Source organism: Heptranchias perlo, chromosome 14 (genome assembly GCF_035084215.1).
Source record: "Heptranchias perlo isolate sHepPer1 chromosome 14, sHepPer1.hap1, whole genome shotgun sequence".
NCBI classification, from domain to species: domain Eukaryota; kingdom Metazoa; phylum Chordata; class Chondrichthyes; order Hexanchiformes; family Hexanchidae; genus Heptranchias; species Heptranchias perlo.
The window spans coordinates 61,423,489-61,441,654 of NC_090338.1; the positions used below are offsets into that span (position 1 = coordinate 61,423,489).

Here is an 18,166-nt window from a genome sequence, read left to right on the forward strand (position 1 = left end):
AAGGCGCTATATAAATGCAAGTCTTTCTTTATTCATTGGTCACCTCTCCTACCCCACCCCCCTGCCCTCACGTAAAGTGCCTTTGGATGCTTTGTTACACAATAGATGGTTTATAAACATGGTCAAGCTCAGTACCACCTCTTATCCAGGGAAGTCATCGCATCTCCCCATCCTTTCAACAGGATGACAGCGCATTCAAAAGCGAATGATTTGGGGAGAGGATGTTTTTTGCCTGCAGTTAATCTCAATATGATACAAACCACAGTCTATGCACCAAATCTTGGAACAAAAAAAAAATCTATCAGTTTTATTATTTACTTGTCTTCTAATTCAGTGGATGAAAAAAAAACATGCAGCCTCAATAGTCTCCAAAGCAGAAGGCCAATAATGAATCACAGGCCCGAGGCCTTTCATCGCTGAGGAGTGAGAAGCCTTTCCTGTTGATTGCCAGCCCTGGGAGGCCAGTTAACCTTGAGGTTTGGAGGCAAGCATTCCTTCAGACAGAACAACCGTGACCCTTCAGGCCTTGACCTCTATTAGGCCCCGACAAATTGCAAAAAAAAAGACACCTGCCACGTGTTAGTAACCCGAGACTGGCATCCAGCAGAGTCCAGGCCTAAAGCTGCTGATAAAATAATCATTCATCCCGAACGGCTGTGTCTGACACAAGACCTTGAGGACGACCGTGCCTTGAATTAAAATAAAGAAATATCCGGCTAAACCTGCAGCAGCTGTAACCTTCCGTGGACTTTTACAGAATTAGATTGCGGAGCTTCATACTGAAGCGAAAACCCTGCCCTTCTCCTCTAATATCTGCCATTGCACAGCTCATGGGAAGCGCACACGTCACACTGGGATTCTGCCTGTCCAGTGATGCTCATGAGGCCAGGTAAATAAAACAAACATCTTCTCAAACATCAGTTTTCTTAAACAATCTCTTGATTTATATCAAGGCAACAGTTAAAAGAAAGAAAGACATGCATTTATATAGCACCTTTCACAATCTCACGATGCCCCAAAGCACTTTACAGCCAATGACGTACTTTTGAAGTGTAGTTACTGTTAATTTAGGAAACGTGGCAGCCAATTTGCGCACAGCAAGATCCCACAAACAGCAATGAGATAATGAAATAAATGACCAGATCATCTGTTTTAGATGTTGTTTGAATGATAACTGTTGGCCAGAACTCGCCTCCTCTCTTCGAATAGTGCCATGGGATCTTTTAGGTTTAATGTCTCATCTGAAAGACGGCACCTCAGACAGTGCAGCACACCCTCAGTACTGAACTGGAGTGTCAGTCTAGAATTTGCGCTCAAGTCTCTGGCGAGGGACTTGAACCCACGACCTTTTGACGCAGAGGTGAGAGTGCTACCAGTGAGCCGTGGCTAACACAATTGGCATCAGTGTCCCGCCCTCCCTCCCTCCCCAGTGGAAAAATGAACCAGAGTTCCAATTCCCGATTGCTATCTGGTGACTTCTGCTTCAAATTGCATGTACGGAGGATGGTTGAGGGCTGATGCCCCTACATGGTGGAATAGCACGCTGATACTCACTGTCTGGGCCTGAACAGGGATGTGGATTTGGATAAGGCACCCGCTGGTGAATGCAGAGGAGGTGCAGGGGTGGGGGGGATAAAATAAAATTAGGGAGAAAAGGGAGTTATCATAATCATTTTGGAAAAGCAATCAATTACACAGGATTCAGTTCAAAATTAAAGGGGCTGAATTTACTTGGCCATTCCGGTCGACTCCCACGCTAACTCAGGTGGAATGGCCCAGAAATAGGCCAGGACCTGGATATGGTGGGTCGCAGCCTACACAGGGAGTTCCTGTTTGGCTCCATCCATCCGATACAAGGCCAGTTACGCAAAAGGGGGTGGGGATGTATGACATTGGAGAGAATAGAGAAGCTGGGATTGTTCTCCTTAGAGTGGAGAAGGTTAAGGGGAGATTTAAGAAAAGTGTTCAAAATTACGAGGGGTTTTCATAGAGTGGATCGAGAGAGAAACAGTTTCCATTGGCAGGAGGTTCGGTAATCAGAGGACCCAGATTTAAGATAATTGACAAAAAAATTCAAAGCATTGTTCTGATCTGGAATGCACTGCCTGAAAGGGTGGTGGAAACAGATTCAATAGTAACATTCAAAAGGGAATTGGATAATACTTGAAAAGGAAAAAAATTGCAGGGCTATGGGGAAAGGGTGGGGAATGGGACTAATTAGATAGCTCTTTCAAAAATGGCACAATGGCCTGAATGGCCTCCTCCTGTGCTGTATGATTCTATGATTTTTGGGTCCTTACCTGTTGTGAGTAGATATCTTTAGTGCAGTACAATGGTTCCTGTGCTGGCATTAAGGAAATGTCATCTGGAGAAACCGATCAGCCAGAGTTGAATAGTGGGGTTGCATTATAGTACTGCAGCCTATAAATAAGATGCTGTGCATATATGTTAAAGCATTTCATCAAGAGATGGATGACATGCTGCAAAGATGAAAGTGCATAGTATTAAAGGATTTCTTTTGAGATTTATTTTGCTGGGTGTACCGACAGATTGGGTGAGTGAGGGTTGAGGTTGAGTATGTTCCCTTGCATTATGCGCCATCTTGCAAGCAGAGGGGTAGTCATGAAATATTGGAAGTTGAAAGAGACCATACACAGTGACAGGTGTGTGCCCAACTATTGTGGGCGTCAATAAGTAACCAGGCATCGTGCGCCTAGGATTGGGTTACAATAACTTCATTTGTGAAGCCCTTGGAAGTTGCGCGTGTGTCAAGGCTTTTAATTGTAAATTGCAGCTTGAATGTATGTCTTGCTGGAATACTTGCTGGTATGCATGAAGATGCAATGAAAGAAATGCAAGGTTGTGAGAAGGCTTGGGATGGGTGAATAATAAATGAGGAACTGGTTGACTGGCAACAATCTATGGCATGCAATCTTGGGCCATCTACCTGGTATATGGTACCGCTGTGTAACCGTAACTTGTCAGATTCCCGCAAAGATTAAGGTGCATAGTATTAAAGGGTAGATCTTCAGATCAGCTTTGCTGGTTGTACCAATGGAGAACTCAACCAGAGAGGAGAATGGTTTGGATATGTATCTTATACGCCACAAGCTTAACCTACATTGGTATTTCAATGACAGCAAAGTCCCAAAGTACAATTCACCCTTTCTCAGCATTGTTCTGAAGGATTATGTCCTGGCTGAAGTTGGCACCATCAGGATTCCAGGTACTGATGTTAATCAATAACTGGAACAGATGCTTTCCATATTTTCCAGTCAATACCTTTGAGACCCTCTCTTGAGCCAATAAGGCTGCTTTTTTGGTCACACCGAATATGACTTCCCACTGGTTTGCCCATTGCTCAAGATGTCAGGTAGAGTGTATTAGATCCCTTGGTGAGTCTGCCAACAAACTACATCATCTGCGAAAAGAAGTACTGCAATTCTTTTAGAGATGTCCAGAAAAGACACTGAGGTCATCCCTTATCATACCGTCCTAACACATCCTTGATGAAGACATTTAATAGGGCGGATGATATTGGAGAACTTTGCCTCACTCCTCTCTTGAGAGACAGGTTTAGTGAGTCTCCCAGCTACCTTTACATGGAACTTGGAGCTGGAGTACACACTGTGGAAAAATTGTGAGATTTGGCCATGTGCACCCATGTGCAGCTTCCCGCTGCTTCACGAGGGCCAGGTGAGAATTGAGATTGGGGGAGTTTAAAACACATTTTTTTCAAGGAAAATAGAATATGGAATATATTCCCTCAAGCTGCTACCGGAGCCAAATCAATTAAAAAAGGAATCAGACAAATACTTGAAGAGAAAATCATTAAAAGGGACAAGTAATGAGAGGCTTGGATGTGGAGCTTGCAAAGGCACTGGCATAGGAACAGGTACAGGCAGCAGTACAGGAATAGGAACAGGCACAGGCAACAGCACAGGAATAGGAACAAGTACAGGCAGCAGCACAGGAATAGGAACAGGCACAGGCAGCAGCACAGGAATAGGAACAGGCAGCAGCACAGGAATAGGAACAGGCACAGGCAGCAGCACAGGAACAGGAACAGGCAAAGGCAGCAGCACAGGAACAGGAACAGGTACAGGCAGCAGCACAGGAATAGGAACAGGCACAGGCAGCAGCACAGGAACAGGAACAGGCACAGGCAGCAGCACAGGAACAGGAACGGGCACAGGCAGCAGCACAGGAACAGGAACAGGCACAGGCAGCAGCACAGGAACAGGAACGGGCACAGGCAGCAGCACAGGAACAGGAACAGGCACAGGCAGCAGCACAGGAACAGGAACGGGCACAGGCAGCAGCACAGGAACAGGAACAGGTACAGGCAGCAGCACAGGAATAGGAACAGGCACAGGCAGCAGCACAGGAACAGGAACAGGCACAGGCAGCAGCACAGGAACAGGAACGGGCACAGGCAGCAGCACAGGAACAGGAACAGGCACAGGCAGCAGCACAGGAACAGGAACGGGCTCAGGCAGCAGCACAGGAACAGGAACAGGCACAGGCACAGGCAGCAGCACAGGAACAGGCACAGGCAGCAGCACAGGAATAGGAACAGGCACAGGCAGCAGCACAGGAATAGGAACAGGCAGCAGCACAGGAATAGGAACAGGCACAGGCAGCAGCACAGGAATAGGAACAGGCAGCAGCACAGGAATAGGAACAGGCACCAGCACAGGAATAGGAACAGGCAGCAGCACAGGAATAGGAAAAGGGTACGGTAGCATAGTGGTTATTTTACTGGACTAGTAATCCAGAGGCCTGGACTAAAATCCAGAGTCATGAGTTCAAATCCCGCCACGGCAACTGGCAAATTTAAATTAAATTAATTAATTAAATTCAATTAATTAAATAAAAATCTGGAATTAAAATACCAGTATCAGTAATGATGGCCATGAAACTACCGGATTGTCGTAAAAACCCATCTGGTTCACTATGTCCTTAAGGGAAGGAAACCTGCCGTCCTTACCCGGTCTGGCCGAGATGTGACTCCAGACCCACAGCAATGTGCTTGATTCTTAATTGTCCTCTGAAATGGCCTAGCAAGCCACTCAGTTGTACAATCTCACTACGAAAAGTCATAATAAGAATAAAACCGGACGGACCACCCGGCATCGGACCACGAGGCACCGGACACGACAACGGCAAAACACCAAGCCCAGTCGACCCTGCAAGGTCCTCCTCACTAACATCTGGGGACTTGTGCCAAAATTGGGAGAGCTGTCCCACAGACTAGTCAAGCAACAGCCTGACATAGTCATACTCACAGAATCATATCTTTCAGCCAACGTCCCAGACTCTTCCATCACCATCCCTGGGTATGTCCTGTCCCACCAGCAGGACAGACCCACCAGAGGTGGCAGTACAGTGATATACAGTCAGGAGGGAGTGGCCCTGGGAGTCCTCAACATTGACTCTGGACCCCATGAAATCTCATGGCATCAGGTCAAACATGGGCAAGGAAACCTCCTGCTGATTAACACCTATCGTCCTCCCTCAGCTGATGAATCAGTCCTCCTCCATGTTGAGCACCACTTGGAGGAAGCACTGAGGGTAGCAAGGGCACAAAATGTACTCTGGGTGGGGGACTTCAATGTCCATCACCAAGACTGGCTCGGTAGCACCACTACTGACCGAGCTGGCCGAGTCCTGAAGGACATAGCTGCCAGACTGGGCCTGCGGCAGGTGGTGAGCGAACCAACACGAGGGAAAAACTTACTTGACCTCGTCCTCACCAATCTACCTGTCGCAAATGCATCTGTCCATGACAGTATTGGTAGGAGTGACCACCGCACAGTCCTCGTGGAGATGAAATCCCGTCTTCGCACTGAGGACACCATCCAACGTGTTGTGTGGCACTACCACCGTGCTAAATGGGATAGATTCAGAACAGATCTAGCAGCTCAAAACTGGGCATCCACGAGGCGCTGTGGGCCATCAGCAGCAGCAGAATTGTATTCCAGCACAATCTGTAACCTCATGGCCCGGCATATTCCTCACTCTACCATTACCAACAAGCCAGGCGATCAACCCTGGTTCAATGAGGAGTGTAGAAGAGCATGCCAGGAGCAGCACCAGGTGTACCTAAAAATGAGGTGCCAACCTGGTGAAGCTACAACTCAGGACTACATGCATGCTAAACAGTGGAAGCAACATGCTATCGACAGAGCTAAGTGATTCCACAACCAACGGATCAGATCAAAGCTCTGCAGTCCTGCCACATCCAGTCGTGAATGGTGGTGGACAATTAAACAACTAACGGGAGGAGGAGGCTCTGCAAACATCCCCATCCTCAATGATGGCGGAGTACAGCACGTGAGTGCAAAAGACAAGGCTGAAGCGTTTGCAATCATCTTCAGCCAGAAGTGCCGAGTGGATGATCCATCTCGGCCTCCTCCCGATATCCCCACCATCACGGAAGCCAGTCTTCGGCCAATTCGATTCACTCCACGTGATATCAAGAAATGGCTGAGTGCACTGGATACAGCAAAGGCTATGGGCCCCGACAACATCCCAGCTGTAGTGCTCAAGACGTGTGCTCCAGAACTAGCTGCGCCTCCAGCCAAGCTGTTCCAGTACAGCTACAACACTGGCATCTACCCGACAATGTGGAAAATTGCTCAGGTATGTCCTGTCCACAAAAAGCAGGACAAATCCAATCCGGCCAATTACCGCCCCGTCAGTCTACTCTCAATCATCAGCAAAGTGATGGAAGGTGTCGTCGACAGTGCTATCAAGCGGCACTTACTCACCAATAACCTGCTCTCCGATGCTCAGTTTGGGTTCCGCCAGGACCACTTGGCTCCAGACCTCATTACAGCCTTGGTCCAAACATGGACAAAAGAGCTGAATTCCAGAGGTGAGGTGAGAGTGACTGCCCTTGACATCAAGGCAGCATTTGACAGATTGTGGCACCAAGGAGCCCCAGTAAAATTGAAGTCAATGGGAATCAGGGGGAAAACTCTCCAGTGGCTGGAGTCATACCTAGCACAAAGGAAGATGGTAGTGGTTGTTGGAGGCCAATCATCTCAGCCCCTGGGCATTGCTGCAGGAGTTCCTCAGGGCAGTGTCCTTGGCCCAACCATCTTCAGCTGCTTCATCAATGACCTTCCCTCCATCATAAGGTCAGAAATGGGGATTTTCGCTGATGATTGCACAGTGTTCAGTTCCATTCGCAACCCCTCAGATAATGAAGCAGTCCGAGCCCTCATGCAGCAAGACCTGGACAACATCCAGGCTTGGGCTCATAAGTGGCAAGTAACATTCGCGCCAGATAAGTGCCAGGCAATGACCATCTCCAACAAGAGAGAGTCTAACCACCTCCCCTTGATATTCAACGGCATTACCATCGCCGAATCCCCCACCATCAACATCCTGGGGGTCACCATTGACCAGAAACTTAACTGGACCAGCCATATAAATACTGTGGCTACGAGAGCAGGTCAGAGGCTGGGTATTCTGTGGCGAGTGACTCACCTCCTGACTCCCCAAAGCCTTTCCACCATCTACAAGGCACAAGTCAGGAGTGTGACAGAATACTCTCCACTTGCTTGGATGAGTGCAGCTCCAGCAACACTCTAGAAGCTTGACACCATCCAAGATAAAGCAGCCCGCTTGATTGGCAACCCATCCACCACCCTAAACATTCACTCCCTTCACCACCGGCGCACTGTGGCTGCAGTGTGTATCATCCACAGGATGCACTGCAGCAACTCGCCAAGGCTTCTTCGACAGCACCTCCCAAACCCGCGGCCTCTACCACCTAGAAGGACAAGAGCAGCAGGCACATGGGAACAACACCACCTGCACGTTCCCCTCCAAGTCACACACCATCCTGACTTGGAAATATATCGCCGTTCCTTCATCGTTGCTGGGTCAAAATCCTGGAACTCCCTTCCTAACAGCACAGTGGGAGAACCGTCACCACACGGACTGCAGCGGTTCAAGAAGGCGGCTCACCACCACCTTCTCGAGGGCAATTAGGGATGGGCAATAAATGCTGGCGTTGCCAGCGACGCCCACATCCCGTGAACGAATAAAAAAAAAGGCAGCATTACAGGAATAGGAACAGGCACAGGCAGCAGCACAGGAATAGGAACAGGCACAGGCACAGGCTGCAGTGCAGGCACCAGAACAGGCACAGTTAGCAGTACGGGCACCAGAACAGGCACAGGTAGCAGCTCAGTCACTGGCAGCAGCTCAGGCACCAGAATAAGAACAGGCAGTATTATAGGCACCGGAACAGGCACAGGCATCGGAATAGAAACGAGCAGCATTACAGGTACCAGAATAGGAACAGGCAGCAGCACTGGCACTGGAATAAGAACAAGTACAGGCATGATAGACTGAAATTGCTGTGATGCTTTGATTGCTGTACATTATATAGATTACTGTACACTGTATATAATATAGTCTGCACTATATTATTGCAACTATGTATAACACAGTCTGTTGAAAGAGCTAAATCATAAAATTTAACCAGTACATGATAATATGCTGCACACTATTTATAATATTATGCAGTACAGTATATGTGATTATATATAGCACACTATATGTGACAATATACTGTACACTGATAATATACAGTGTACTATGTATAATACAGTACATTGTGATAATATAGTGCAGTATGTGATCAGTACACTATATAAGTGCACTGTATAATACAGTACACAATGTGCTAATATACAATACTAAATGTAATATATAGCCTGTGCTAATATACAGTGCACCATGTGCTAATATGTAATGCATACTACTGTACACTACATATAGTATACACTATATACAATGCACTACATGTATTACGTGAGTACTATTGTGCATTGTGAGGGTAATTCTGTGCTCCCAGTTCGAGCCATGCTCACAGAGTTGGATGCGAGAATCGGTTGCAATACTGCAGCCCTATCTCCGACCTGTGCTCGCTTTGTTGGGAACATAGGATCATGGAATGACCCCATACATGTGATAAATACTATGCAGCATGTCACTGTACGTTCTATGTAAGCATGTACTCTATACTTTTGAACATTGTACTATGGTTGTATTATACTGTACACTTTATATAACACACAGTTAATTATTAGAAATCTGTCTACATGTTAAGAAATTGTGAATAAAATATGACTATTTTTAAATTTCTTCTGAAATGACCCTCATCACATGACTGGAATCTACCAGTTGCTGTTATATCTCTGCAACGTAGGAAGGGGAATCAGGAGTTTGGATGCCACGGTGACAGGGGATAATGGGCAGATCGTCTGCCTGCTTCCTTTGTCATGGAATACAAAGAGGTGGAATTTATGTTACAGTTGTATAAAACTCTGCTTATAGCCCATCTGGAGTACTGCATTCAGTTCTGGACACCACACCTCAGGAAGGATATATTGGCCTTGGAGGGAGTGCAGCACAGCTTCACCAGAATGATGTCGGGACTAAAAGGGTTATGAGGACAGGTTGCATACACTAGGCTTGTATTGCATTGAGTATAGAAGATTAAGGGGTCATCTGATTGAGGTCTTTAAGATGATTAAAGGAGCTGATAGTTTCTCTCTGTCTACCCTGTTTCCTCTGGTGGGCCAGTCCAGAACACGGGGGCATAATCTTAAAACTAGAGCTAGGCCATTCGGGGTGATGTCAGGAAGCACTTCTTCACACAAAGGGTAGTGGAAATCTGGAACTTTCTTCCCCAAAAAGCTATTGAGGCTGGGGGGGTCAATTGAAAATGTCATTGATAGATTTTTGATGGGCAAGGGAATTAAGGGTTATGGAACTAAGGCGGGTAGATGGAGTTAAGATAAAGAACAGCCATGAACTAATTGAATGGCGGAACAGGTGCGAGGGGCTGAATGGCCTACTCCTGTTCCTATGTTCCCAGTAGCACAAGGCCCAAAAAAAAGGAGAAAAGAGGAAAAATTAAAAAAATTATAATTAGGGGATGCTGTCCAACCACTTTGAAGATGTCTCCTCACACACCAAAACATTACTTTTGATTGAAATCATTACACTACTGCCAACCAGTCAGTTTCACCTGTGCCAACAGCTCACCCCCACTCTGGTATAAACAAGAGTTCCCTACTCGAACTTGGCCAAGCCGGCAATCACCAGGACTGTGGCGACAAACTCTCTGTGTATCGCCAGAGGGCCCTATTTGAAGCTGTGGTCTTTTCCATCAGCTGACGCGCTCCAGAAGACAGGAGTCACGTGTTGCACCAGGCCTAAAAGGACCCACAAGTCACAAGCACTCCCTCTAGGGCACAAGTGACTTACAAGGACAGACTCCTCATGGTGTGTGGGGCTGACATCAGCATCATAATCTGTGCCTGCTGGGTGTAGCTTAGTTTGTACACTGCCCGACACTGCAAAGCCAGCCTATTCCAACCCTCCCTCCCGCTGTCCAGTTTGTTTCTTTGTAATATTGGATTCCCAGGCAGAATTATCCATTCCGTTCTGATCAGTGATGCATAAGTGGCAGCCCTTTGTCTAAATCTAAACTCCAGTCCTTTTTTTTCCCTGACCTTCAAATATTTCCTTCCAAACCAGAGTTAATGCCAAACTTTCTGTTTATAATCCACAGCCTGAAGCACTGGGGAATGGCAGGAATCATTTAAAAGATATATTTTGTTGTTTCCACCGTTGGACTGAGCACTTCACTGAGTTCAAGGAACTTGTTAATACCAGCTTTCTAGGACTGAACTAAATCGTACCTGAAATCTACTTGTTAAACTAGTTAAACCGGTAACTCCCCTGATGGCTCAGTTGCGTCTTGAAGAACCGAACCATACAGACCACAAGGTTCAGATTCATCCTTGGTCTGAGTTAGCAACTTCAGCCAGGGTATTACAACTGGTCTCGGTGTCCCTAGGGTGGTGGTGGGGGGATTGGGGGTTGTGATAGTGTTCATGGTTGAATAGCCTGTGAAAACTAATCTAGTATGACCACCCGAGGGAGGTACCAGAGAGTTGCTAGTGCCCATAACTCCGCAAGACTCTTGCATCTACAAGAAAGGAGGGGGGAGAAATGGAGCCAAAGGATAAAGCCAGTTGACAGAATTCTCTTCAACACGATTGCTGCCTTGTAGTGTTTTCGCTTTCACTGTTAGAGCTCTACGACACTCAAAATCTTAGGCAAGATGGCATTGGAAATGCTGAACGTGCAGACCCCTGACCAGGACCTTGCCATGATGCCAGCTAAGATAACATTTGATCACAGCAACGCACTGTGCTCCTGGCTGACAGCACCTGTATATTTGCCATTTGATAAGGGAAGTTGGAGATTTAGCAACACGAGGTACCATTTTCAAGCACGTGTAGCACTCCAAAAATGAGTGCAGAGAGATTCTAGCCACAAGAGCCTTGATATGGAGTAGGAAATCAGTGACTTTAAAATCATGATTTATAGGATCTTGTAAAACCCACATCAGCAATTTGGATCTTTGTCCAAATCCAAACTGCAGGCCTTTTCTCTCTTCTCCTGACCTTCAAACATATCTCTCTGATTCAGAGTTAAGGGATATATATATATATATATACACACACGCAAAATTATATAAACTAAATTGCACTGGAGTTCATTTTATTGCAAATCCCAGGTTGAAGGGCCAAGGCCCACACTGCAGGATACGCACCAAGGTTGGAATGAGTGGGAAGATGATTTTAAAAGCCTGAAGATCAAAGATCGTGGGAGGTAAGAAAACTCAACAAAATGAACTTTAAATGCAGTTGTACCCGAAGAGCTGATGGTTACCGAGGAAAAGCCTCCTGAGCAACACTTTCTGTGATCCTTCCACCTCCCGAGCATTCCTTTTAAAAAAATACTTGCTCCACTTTCAGCCCATTTCCCCCTAACTCTGGCTCTGGGGACAATTTTAAAAATGAAAAGGTTGAGGACCGAGTGGGCCTATTTCCTTCCCTTGGCTGTCAGTCAAAGCAGAACGAACCACGGCAGAACTGTTCCCAACAGGAGAAGATAAATCCCAACATACAAGACGTCTTGTTACTTCAAAATCTGCTTAAAACATTGCCACATTTTCCAATTTTTAAAAAATACTGTGTTTACCAGATGGTTATCTCTGAATAAATCACCCACCAAAGTCAGGGAAAAAATATACACCTTCTTCAGTTAGTCCAGCCCCATTAACCCTTTGAGTGGTGTGGGCACCATATTTACACACCTAACATGATTTCAGTCATTTACTTCAATCATACTCATCAAAAACATACATCCAACCATCGGAGATTGACGAGGACGGCTGACATTTTTTGGGAGAACCATCTGCGTGTGAAAAAAGATCAGTGCAGACCAGGCAGGGCGGCCTGATACTCTGGAGCAAAATTAACTTGCTTCTATATTTTGCAATGGTGCCTTTGCTCACAGCTTGACAGAGCGACATATGAATCCTTGACCAAAAATATACACACTCTCTGTATGTCTGTGATTTTTATCCTCTTTCTCCTCTCCTTTGTGCATCTGTACTTTCCTTTCTCTCTATCCGTGTGCTATTTTCTCAGTCTTGATGTCTGCAGTTTTCTTTTCCTCTTGCTCTATCTGTAGTTACTCTCTTTCTCTCTCCATTTGTTTTCTCTTTCCCTCTCGTTCTATGGATTTCTCCTTCTGCCTCTCCATGTATCTTTCGTTTTCTCTTTTTCTTTTTTCCAAATCCTCATTTACCATGTCTTTTTTTCCTGCTCTTTTCCCCCTCTCTCCACCCATTGCTATCTGTAACGCTCCTTTCTCTCTCAGCATCTGTGTTTTCTCTCCCTAACTTCTTTATGTGCATCTGTGGTTCACTCTCTCTATGTTGATCCGCGGGTCTCTGCCCTGTGTTGTAGCTGTGGATCCTTTTCAATCCCTGTGTCTGTGTCACTCATCTATCGAGCAGGTTGATGGTGATTATAACTGGGTCTCTAACTGGGTCCACAAAAGAAAATACTTTGCATAAAGTACCTATAGCACAGTACATCTGCAAAGTCAAAACAGATTGGTACTCTAACAATGACTTATTAAATAGTTCAGCACCAATTATACTATTTTTGAAGGCAAAAAGTTTGGTGCCAAGTCAAGATTTGGTTTTATAATGGATAACATTACCTCAGCAACACCAAACAGGAGGGCTGTGATTCTCCACTTCTGTACTTGTCATTGAGCGATTCATTTAAACGGGTGAGAATTGGCGGGCTGACTGGTGCAGAGGGAATTTTTGGGAAGTGGTGGTCGGGTTAGTCTGTTGAAATTCCAAGTGTCACTTAGTTTTTAAAACATTTTTAAAATGTTAAAAATCTATGTTTAAAATGATAAAGGGATTCGATAGGGTAGATACAGAGAAACTAATTCCTCTGATGGTGGAATCAAGAATGAGGGGACATGATCTTAAAATTAGAGCTGGGCCATTTAGGAGGGAAATCAGACAAATGATAATGGAAATCTGGAACACTCTCCCCCAAAAAGCTGTGGATGCTGGGGGACAATTGGAACTTTCAAGATTGAGATCGATAGATTTTTGTTAGATAAGGGTATCAAGGGATATGGAGCAAAGGTGGGAAAATGGAGTTGAGGTACAGATCATAGAATCATAGAAGTTTACAACATGGAAACAGGCCCTTCGGCCCAACATGTCCATGTCGCCCAGTTTATACCACTAAGCTAGTCCCAATTGCCTGCACTTGGCCCATATCCCTCTATACCCATCTTACCCATGTAACTGTCCAAATGCTTTTTAAAAGACAAAATTGTACCCGCCTCTACTACTGCCTCTGGCAGCTCGTTCCAGGCACTCACCACCCTTTGAGTGAAAAAATTGCCCCTCTGGACCCTTTTGTATCTCTCCCCTCTCACCTTAAATCTATGCCCCCTCGTTATAGACTCCCCTACCTTTGGGAAAAGATTTTGACTATCTATGTCCCTCATTATTTTATAGACTTCTATAAGATCACCCCTAAACCTCCTACTCTCCAGGGAAAAAAGTCTCAGTCTATCCAACCTCTCCCTATAAGTCAAACCATCAAGTCCCGGTAGCATCCTAGTAAATTTTTTCTGCTCTCTTTCTAGTTTAATAATATCCTTTCTTAGATCAACCATGATCTAATTGAATGACAGAGAAGGTTCAAGGGGCCTAATGGCCTCCTCCGGTTCCGTTGTTCCTATCAATTATGAAGAATAAAGATGTTTAGAATTAATCAGAATGCACCATTTTTACTATAAAATTTAATTTTTTTTCATGGGGGCTAGCCCCCGGCTCCCTTGAAATGCCCCATAAATTGTGTGAAGCTGGAGGGTGGAAGGGAAGGATCATTTGGCGACAGTGTGACCAATTCTAACTGTGCTGTCTCCAGCCCTGACTGGAATGGTTGATGAGAAGGGTTCGAATCCCCTATTTGCCACAGACAAACATTTTTTTCTTAAAAGGGAGAATTAATTCCAACTTTTTCCCTCCCAGTTAATAGACCATCTGCTCCTGCTGAGAAAAAGTTATGCAGGTAAAGAAAAATAATTCCCAAAAATGGTAACTAAATAATAATGTTCAATAAAATTGAGCACTAGTGCCTTTCTCTTTCGATGAAAAGATGCAATGCCCATGTTCAGGGTGGACTACAAAATGCAGGGAAATATTAAAGCGTATTGGAGAGTGCAGGAGGATAGGGTTCGACTGGGTGGTTCATGCGAAAAACACCAGCATAAACTTAATGGTCAAATGGCCCGTTTCTGTGCTATAACATTCTATAAGTCTATAGTCAGGTAAGTCCAATGTTCAACCTCAGAGCTGATTATAGGGAGACAATAAGTTCTGCCTGGGTCCTGCTCCTGATTGCTATCCAGTAAACCCCGCTCCCTCCCCCGGGGAGCGTACGCATGTGTGAGAGTGCTGGGTGTGAACAGGATTGGGCTTGGCCATGCTGTGTCTCCACGGTCAAATAACGTGCCGCTGCTAACTGCGGAGGGTCACACATGGGCACCTGGGTGCGGTACTGGAGGGTGGCAGGCACCCATGGAACTGGCACACCCAGGAAAAGTCAAGACCTTTGGGAGAGGGAAGGGGAAAACTGGCAGAAGAAAAATATCTTAAGAGTATGAATATAAGGACAAAACTAGAGTCAGAGAGGGCTACAAAAAGTGTAGTCCTGATTCTATGCCATGTGCTTGAGTCTAGCGAGGCTCCATGCTGGGAGGGGAACCTGGTAACTTCTGCCCTAGAGCATCTGCTGGAGTGCATGCTAACCTGCCATCCCACTGAGGCAATAATCTTACCTTATCTTTGTCATTCATTTTTATCTTTGCCTTTATTTTTACCTCCCATTGTCTCCCTGTGGCACAAAACCTTCCCCCAGCTGTAATGGATGGACTGGAGAACTGCTTCCAGGGTACCTTGTAATGTTCATCGGCAAAACGTCCTTGTTATGTGGAGCTTATAAAAAGAGAAAAGGTGTTCATTTTGTAAGTTGAAATGTCCTATCAGCCTCCTAAGAGTTAAAGGTCACCAACAAGTACAACAGTGACTACACTTCAAAATTAATTGATCGGTTGTGAAGCACTATGGGACGTCCCGAGGATGAGAAAGACTCTGTATAGATGCATGTTCCTCCTTTTTGCAAGCCCCCTCAGTACAGGCATTTGCAAGTATCATGGAACTAGTAAGATATCATGTAAGGTGTTGCATCGGGACCTGACAAAGTGTGCGAATTTTTATACAACTGGAAAAAAAAGCCAACTATTCCAACAAAGAGGGGGTCAAAGTTCATCTGCGCACTTACTGATGATGATGAGAGTATAGTTGAGATGGATGCTGCCAAACCCGTTTGTTGCTCTGCAGACGTAGACTCCTGCATCCTCCACTTCCACCTCCTTGATTTTGAGACCGTGTTGAAGGACTCGGAACCTCGTCCAGCCGCTGTGGATGGTGCGTCCATCTTTGATCCACATGGTCAGGGGCGGGGGGTCGCCCTCCACCGGACAGGCCAATCTGATTGTGCGGCCGAGCTTCACTGGCTGCCGGCTCATCACTTTCTTAGTAATCCTTGGAGGACCTGGACACAGACGTTAAAAAGTCAGTATCACTAAAGATACAAAACGGAAGCCGGTGTCAAATGAAAGGGAAGGTCACAAAAATGACATCCGCTCATTAATTTCAAATAGCCCAGCTCTCCAGTTTCCTCCTAACTGCAGACGATCCCTGGGCCTTGTCAAAATAGCAATTTACAGATCCAGGATGGGCGGGACCCATGATGGTTTGGGGGGTGGGGGGGGGGGAAATCACTCTGGCTGCCTCTCTTCTGCGGCATTGTCCCTGCCTGGGTGGCCCTAGATAGGGAGCATGTGGTGTTCACTGGTATGCTCGAGGCCTTCTGCAACCGGTGGGCACCGCAGGGTATAGCGCGTCTTATTGATATTCACAACAACATTAGAATTTAATTGTTATTTGTGTGTATTAAGCATGGTTATTATTGTTTATTTATTATATTAGTGGTGCCCTAGGGCACTTGCCATAATATTTTCCATTTCCGTTTGGTGACACACTGGGGCAACTCACCGCTACAGGTTGACTAAAACAGGTCAAACTGCAGACGATCGGTCCACTTTACTGAGGTGCAGGCAGGAGACCCACTGATGACTTAATGCGGATTCAGACACAATAGGAAATAGGCCAGTTTGAGAAAACCATGTCCTTGGCCAGCCTGAACCAGAGGTTCTTTGAAATCTGGACCCCATTCATGACCCATCACCCATGGCAGGTCAGCATGTCAACAAGACTCCTCACTCTTTGCACAGAGATCATACACTGAGTATCTACAGCACACTCCACTCCATAACAATAACAACTTGCATTTATATAGCACCTTTAACGTAGTAAAATGTCCTAGCTCTGGTGCCAGAACTAGAACCCACCAGGCACTGACAGTGGGCAAGCACAGTGAAACCATTACCATTCCCTGGAATCAGTCTCCAGGGTCGTCCACAACTAAAGCTCACCCACTACTGCAATATACCATGTGCAATATGAATTTAACGTGTGACACTGCTAAAGAACAACTGGATTGCTCTTGTTTGTCCATGTGCCTGAGCTCCACATCAGACAACAACAATCAAAAGGTGACATGAACCATCACCATCCACACTGTCCTAACACACAGACCAACCGCTCTGAATTCGTGTGAAAGATGACTTCTTTCACACCATCTAAACTGAATTTGAGCCTGGCTCCTAGATGTGAAAGGACACAGCTCCATACAGTCCTAGCAAGTGCCAAAATAGGAGAGACTGAAGACTTTGTACGTGCATGAGTTTATGTGTGGTAATGTGTGTGAATGTGTGCATGTGTGTGTGTGGCTCTGTGCATGTATTTGCACGTTTACATTGTATATGTGGGTTACAATTTCTGTGATTGTAGGAGAGAAGACGGGGCTAGCAGTGCCTGTAGATTTTGGGTTTCTACTTAGCAGCACTTTCCTGGTGCCCTAATCAACTACATCAAAACAACCAGAGAGCTTCATATCTCAAACCAAGGGTGTGCGATGGGTTTATCGATTTGCCCAGCAGTGGTAACAATCTTTCACTGTTTACCTTCTCGAAACTGTGCTCCCAGTGGGGAGCGGTGCTGGAAGGGACCACAGGTCAGTGAGAGGATCACAACACTGTAGGCCCGATTCTCTGAGCATGCGTGGATCCCTGCTGGGATTGGTGATGTTTGCAGTTCTAACATACCGCGTCACCTAGTTTCAGTCAGAGACAACCCACTCCGTCTGCTTTGGATTTAAACGCAGCTACTGGAGGTGAAAGGTCAGCATTCACACTTGAATATGACCACCCACCCAATTCCTTTTTATTTTCATATTAAAAAAAATGACATTTTTGTGCACAACAGTGATACATTATCCTGGTTCATAAAGTGCTTCTCACAGCATTTGCTGTGCCAACCATCCATGCACACTCCTTATTTATTCAGCAGGGCAAAGGTTAACGGAAAGTGAAAACATCATGTGATGTTTTACTGAAATGGATTTCAGCTTCAAGTCTGTGTTTCTTGGAAGTGGCGATACCCGCACTCTTCCTCCCTCGCGCTTCATTCTTTGCGCTCCCAGTTCTGACTTTCCCTCCCTGGAGGTTCTTTGCTACATTTATGTTGGAATATTCCTATGCCAGAGACCTGGCA

General features: G+C 45.8%; 1 protein-coding gene across 1 annotated transcript in view; it reads right to left on the reverse strand.

Moving 5' to 3' along the window:
- The window catches only part of LOC137332573 (fibroblast growth factor receptor-like 1), a 142,052-nt gene that overhangs the window by 58,399 nt on the left and 65,487 nt on the right, over nucleotides 1-18,166 (reverse strand). The window contains exon 3 of the mRNA XM_067996502.1: nucleotides 15,771-16,043. Coding sequence (XP_067852603.1) covers nucleotides 15,771-16,043 — 273 coding nt within the window. The remainder of the gene's footprint in view (nucleotides 1-15,770; nucleotides 16,044-18,166) is intronic.